Source organism: Wyeomyia smithii, chromosome 3, assembly GCF_029784165.1.
Source record: "Wyeomyia smithii strain HCP4-BCI-WySm-NY-G18 chromosome 3, ASM2978416v1, whole genome shotgun sequence".
NCBI lineage: Eukaryota > Metazoa > Arthropoda > Insecta > Diptera > Culicidae > Wyeomyia > Wyeomyia smithii.
Genome location: NC_073696.1, coordinates 153,585,599 through 153,592,443, shown reverse-complemented (window position 1 = coordinate 153,592,443; position 6,845 = coordinate 153,585,599). Strand labels below are relative to the sequence as shown.

Here is a 6,845-nt window from a genome sequence, read left to right as displayed (position 1 = left end):
CGACTACTACGATCTTTTGCAAACTCTGAAAAAAGAAGGCGCTGCACTCAATTTATGGAGGAATATTTGGCTTTAGGCCATATGGTTGAAGTCCATGACCACCCCGATACTTGTTACTTCCTACCTCACCATGCTGTTTACAAGGAATCGAGTTCCACCAAGAAAATCAGAGTCGTGTTCGATGCTTCGGCGAAAACGACGTCAGGTATTTCATTGAACGACGCGTTGGAAGTAGGACCTACAGTGCAAAACGATCTTATCACAATACTGCTTCGATTTTGTTGTTATCCTGTAGTGCTAACTGCCAAAAATCTACCGCCAAGTGCAGGTGCATAAAGAGGATAGGAAATATCAGCGTATTCTATGGTTGAATGCCAACAACGATGTGGGAACATTTGAATTAACCACCGATACGGTGCTCTCTACCTGGCAACGCGAACATTGATGCAATTGGCGAAGGATGAAGCACACGAGCTGCCCCTCGCAGCTAAAGTCATACAAGAAAACTGTTACATAGACGACTTTCTCACTGGAGGTAACACAGAACACGAGGTAATTGAAACTTACAAACAACTTTCAGAAATACTGAAGCGAAGAGGTTTTAGGATTCATAAGTTCTGCAGCAACAGTAAAACTGTTCGAAACATTATTCCGTCTGAGCTACAAGAAGCACTGTTCAATTTTGAGGAAGCCGATATAAACTGTGTGATTAAGACTCTCGGTTTAATATGGAATCCTAACGACGATTACGTCGCACTCAATGTGAGTCCAATCGATGGCGTGTCCAATCCGCCCCCGACGAAACGCAGCGTACTTTCTGCTATCGGACATATTTTTGATCCTCTTGGATACATAGGTCCTGTTATAACGACAGCAAAACTGCTGATGCAAGATTTGTGGAGACTTAAATTGAAGTTGGATGATGAATTGCCGATCGAGCAGCTCAAATTGTGGACTACTTTTCGAGAGCAGTTTCCATCGATTAACGAATTACGGAAACAACGATGTGTTATTTCAAACAAAGCAGCAACAATAGAACTTCACGGTTATTCGGACGCTTCCAAACGCGCTTACGGAGAAGTTTTGTGCACGAAAAGCATTTTCCCTGACGGCACGGTTGATGTTCAGCTGGTATGTAGCAAATCCAGAGTGGCACCTTTGAAGCTCGTGACCATTCCTCGACTCAAGCTATGCGAAACAATGCTTCTCGCTCGTCTTGTGGAAAAAACAACTGCAGCAATGAAAATTCCTTTTTCGACTGTCACACTTCATACCGATTCGCAAGTGTGTTTGAGTTGGTTTAAAAAATCACCGCTTGCTCTGAACCAGTTCGTGGCAAATCGCGTGGCAACGATACATGAGCTTACTCAAGATTACAACTGGTGTTATGTGCGATCTCAGGAAAATCCAACTGCCGGAGCTCAAAACCGATTGCGATTGTTGCTGCTGTGATGGGAAAACCACAGATCACACTAACAAGACTAAGCAATTTTCGACGTCTGCAACGTGCGTGGGTATATGTATTGCGGTTTATTAAGATCTGTCACACAAAGGTTCATGATGCATCTCCTATCCAAGCACATGAAATTGCTGAGGCAACGCATCTTATCATTAAGTTCGTACAGAAGGAATCCTTTGAAAAACTTTTCAATGAACTGAAAGCGGGAAAAAGAAAATTTAAGCAGTATAGAAATCTGGCTCCATTTATTGATGCGGACGGACTCATCAGGGTCGGCGGTCGTCTCAAATACTCGTCTATTCCTTATGATGGAGAGCATCAAATTTTACTTCCCGAGAAGCACCATGTGACACAAATTCTCAATCGTCAGTTGCACTGCGAAAATTTTCATATTGGGCAGCAGGGATTGTTGTGTATCGTTTGCGAACGTTACTGGCCAATAAATGTAAAAATCTTGATTAGAAGAAAATCGTCTCCAAATGCCACACCTGCTTTCGTCAAAACCCGCCGACAGTTAACCAATTTATGAGCAATCTCCCAGATTATCGAATTACACCATCTCCTGTTTTCTCAAATACCGGAGTGGATTATGCTGGTCCAGTATACCTCAAGGAGGCTGGAAAAAAGAAAACGGTTTACAAGGCTTATATTGCTCTCTTCATCTGTATGGCAACAAAGGCCGTTCATATTGAGGTGGTATCAAATTTGACTGCAGAAAACTTCATTGTTGCTTTACAAAGATTCATCAGCCGACGTGGTATGGTGGTCAACATGTATTCCGACAATGGGACGACGTTCGTAGGGGCAAATCACGAGCTTGTAGAACTACGGAAATGTTTGAAAATTAACAAAAGGTGAATGATTTTTGTGCTTCTAAAGGGATTCAATGGCAGTTTATCCCCCCACGTAGCCCCCACTTTGGCGGAATATGGGAGGCTGGAGTTAAGTCAGCCAAACATCACTTGTAGCGTGTCATTGGGGAAATAAAGCTTACATTCGAGGAGATGACAACCTTTCTGACGCAATGTGAAGCTATCTTAAACAACTTATCGCTATTCCCGGTTTCGGATGACCCAAACGACATCAATGGGTTGACACCGTTGCATTTTCTAATCGGTAGACCCGCATCAAGTATCCCGGAACCCTCTTACGCTGAAACGAAGATAAATCGATTAAATCGTTGGCAACATCTCCAACTGATGAAAGAACATTTTTGGAGAAGATGGTCAGCAGAATATCTGCATCACTTACAGTCCAGACCGAAGTGGAACAACCAGGTAACAAACATCGATATTGGTGCTGTGGTAGTACTTAAGGACGATAATGCTCCACCGCATCAGTGGCGTCTTGGACGCATCGTGGCAACACACCCAGGAAAGGATGGAATTACACGAGTGGTAACAGTTCGTACGGATACAAAGCAGAGCAGTATCAAAATTATACTTCCTTCCGAATGTTGATCCGCTGGACTCAACGGGGGGAGTATGATGCTGCGTTCTAAAAACTTCTAACGACCCCCCAGTTGCTCTGTTTTAAAGGAGAGAGACTACACGTACAACTTAGATGTAAAGACAAAAGCGAGTTCAGTTTAAATAAATATCTCTACCTATTAGCACGCGTTTTTTAGATTCACCAGCAAATTACATCCAAAACCTATTTTTGTGAACTTTACGGTTAACACACCACTCGAAGCCGAAGCCGACTTGCTGTCATATAAGAATTTTCTGGCAAGCGAACGAACCAAGCGTCTACAGCAATTACGTGGAAGCACCAAACATTTTTACAAGTAAGGACGCCCCATCTGGCAAGTATTAACGTAAGCACACCTGGACATTTTTCGCATTCTGAACAGAATGCTGAACCTTCAAATAGACTGACATTCTCTGCTGAAGAAGAAAATTTTAATTGTAATCTTAATACTTTTCCGAAAACTACTTCAAATTCACAACAGCTTCCTCGACAGAATGCGACTGAAATTTTTATCTACTGTCAGAATTTCAATTGCATGAAAAGCCCAAGCAAAATGAAAGAAATTCAGCAAAACATATTGTCATCATCTTTTAAAATAATTTTAGGAACTGAAAGTAGTTGGGACGAAAGCGTAAGAAGCGAAGAAGTATTTGGAAACAATTATAATATATTCCGGCACGACCATAATTTGTCTACCAGTCGAAAAAAGTCAGGCGGTGGAGTCCTCATTGCCATTAATGCAGACTTTACTTCTGAAGAAATAATATCCGACAAATATAAAGAATTTGAACATGTATGGGCCAAAGCATTTATTGCTGGCGAAGAACATATTTCCACCGGAACATGCTCATAAACATTCATATGAATTATTTTTCAAAACTTTAGAATCTATTATGTCTAACATGAAACCAGAAGTAAAACTGCATGTATATGGTGACTTCAACCAACGTATTGCAGACTTTATTGTAGACATTGAAAATGAATCTATCTTACTCCCAGTCGTAGGCGAAAACGAAACACTGCAGTATCTTTTTGGACAATCCTCAGAACTCGATCTATATCAAATCAATCATGTCAAAAACAAACAAAATGCATATTTAGACCTATTATTCACAAACTGCACTGCAGACTTTTGTGTAGATGCATCATTGACTCCCATTCATTGAAAAACGAAGCATTTCACACAGCAATTGAATATTCAATAGTAATGAATCATCGTACCCTAGCGACTGCGAGTACGAGGATGTACCGGAATACCACAAAACTGACTTCGAACAAGTCAAACGTAGACTACGCATAATAAATTGGCGAGGTATAATTTGTAAAGAAGGAAATGTAAACGAAGAAGTACAAAAATTTTGTGAAATAATAAATCAAATTATATCAGAAAATGTATCACTAAAAAAAAGAAGACGTACGAGCACCAACAAATATTCAGTGTGGTTTAATCCACAATTGAAGAACCTAAAAAATAGAAAACAAAAAGCACATAAAATATACAAAAAAGACAACAATAGCGAAAGTCTTCAAAATTACCAAGAAATTTGCTGTCAACTTGACGCAGCCATCAAAATTGCACATGAAAAACATAACCGTAAAATCGAACATCAAATCAAATCTTGCCCTAAGAACTTCTTCAATTACGTAAAAACCATACTAAAAAGTAACAACTTTCCATCACGAATGCATCTTGACAGTAATGTAGGACACACTAGTAATGAAATATGTAGTCTTTTTGCCAGTTTTTTTCAAGAAATATACACCACATTTGAAGAAACAGACCGCGACCGCGAATATTTCTCGTATTTTCCTGAATATTCGAATTCTTTATCTGTCAATCAAATATCTGAATTCGAAATTCAGAACGCACTCAAAAATTTAGACGCTACGAAAAGTTCTGGACCTGACAGAATACCTCCAATTTTTCTCAAAAACTTGGCAGAAGAACTATCTACACCTTTACTTTACCTCTTTGATATGTCTCTGAAGAATGGAATTTTTCCAGAACTCTGGAAAACCTCATATTTAGTGCCAATTTTCAAATCTGGCGCGAAATCTGACATTCGTAATTATCGTAGAATTGCCATTATTTCATGCATTCCAAAATTATTTAAATCAATAATTAATGAAAAAATCTTTCAGCGAGTAAAAAACCAAATTACAACTCAACAACACGGCTATATTTATAAAGGCCGATCAACTACCACAAATCTTTTGGAATTCATAACTTTCACTTTGACTGTAATGGACAACGGCAACCACGTAGAAGCTCTTTATACGGACTTTAGCAAGGCAATTGACAGATTCGACATACCTTTATTGCTCTTTAAGCTTGAAAAATACGGAATGGAAACAAATTTTTTGGAATGGCTGCAGTCATACTTAACAAAACGAACACAAATAGTCCGCTTTCAAAATTCCTTTTCAAACCCAATAGAAGTAACTTCCGGGGTTCCTCAAGGTTCTCACCTGGGCCCTCTTCTTTTTTATATTATACGTGAATGACATTTCCTTTCTTCTTAAATCAATACATGTTCTTGTATATGCTGACGACATGAAGCTCTTTATAGAAATAATCAATGCAGAAGACTTCGAAATATTCCAGAATGAAATTAATGTATTCTACACTTAGTGCAACAAAAGTCTTTTGCAACTCAACATAAAAAAATGTAATTCAATAGCCTTTAGCAGAAAAACAGTAACACCACCAACAGACATTTTCCTAGGAAACCAACCAGTAGAAAAATGCAAAATCGTAAGGGACCTAGGCATAGTCTTATACTCCAAACTTACATTCATAGAACATTATAACGCAATAATCAACAAAGCAAATAGTATGCTGAGCTTTATAAAACGCTTCGGCCATAATTTCCAAGACCCATACACAATCAAACTATTATATATTACATACGTCCGACCAATTCTGGAATATTGTAGCATTGTATGGAATCCCTATATTGTAACACATGAAGAACGCATTGAATCTGTCCAAAAACAATTTCTTTTGTACGCGCTTCGTAAGCTAAATTGGACAGCATTTCCCTTACCATCATATGAAGCATGCTGCATGCTTATAGACATACAAGCACTAAAAAAAACGCCGCGAACTTTCAATGCTTTACTTTATCAATGACATTATTTCTCAACGCGTGCAAGCTTCTAAATTATTATCGCAACTAAATTTTTATGCACCCGGTCGTCAATTAAGAAATCGTAAAATATTTTCGGAAAGCTCTCACAGAACTGACTACTCAAAAAATGGCCCAATAAATCGCATGATGCGTCACTATAATCAGCACTGCGAAAATATCGACATCACTATGGGCAGACATCAAATCAAAAAACGACTAACTACAGGAAATGATGTATAGAATATAAGTAAACATTGTATTATTGTTACTGTAATCTACATTTGCTTGACGAAATAAAAAATAAAATAAATAAATAAATAGACCATTTTCTGTGCTCTGCACGAAATGAAACTATCACCAATCGATTTGTTGACCAATTTTACATAAGAAATGCTATATTTCAGGTTGCCAGTCTAGCGGCAATTTTTTAGTGGAAAAACCGGAACACACATTTCCACTAAATAATCGCCGCACGAAATAACCTGAATAACCTGAAATATAGCATTTATTATGTGAAATTGGTCAATTAATCTATTGGTGATGGTTTCATTTTGTGCACGGCACGGAAAATGGTCTATTTTGCCCCTTTTCACCATATTTCTGCGTATTGTTGGGAATATAGGCCTTTTCCTGTGCCCTGCACAGGATGAAACTATCACCAGTCGATTTATTGATCAATTTTATATAAGAAATGCTAAATTTCGGGTTGCCAGCTCAGCGGCATTAGTTTAGTGGGAATTTGGGTCCGTTTTTTTCCAGTGTGCAGCGGTTCGAATAAAACCTAT

The 6,845-nt window shown here is 38.6% G+C and overlaps 1 protein-coding gene across 1 annotated transcript; it reads left to right on the top strand.

Moving 5' to 3' along the window:
* The first annotated feature begins 444 nt into the window (after nucleotides 1-444).
* On the top strand, nucleotides 445-1,452 carry LOC129728709 (uncharacterized). Its single transcript, XM_055687161.1, has one exon. The coding sequence runs from the start codon at nucleotides 445-447 to the stop codon at nucleotides 1,450-1,452; it is 1,008 nt and encodes a 335-aa protein (XP_055543136.1).
* The last annotated feature ends 5,393 nt before the right edge of the window (nucleotides 1,453-6,845 follow it).

What these genes read in the sequence shown, in the direction of transcription:
- LOC129728709 (XM_055687161.1), top strand. Translation starts at nt 445, where the DNA reads ATGCAATTGGCGAAGGATGAAGCACACGAGCTGCCCCTCGCAGCTAAA.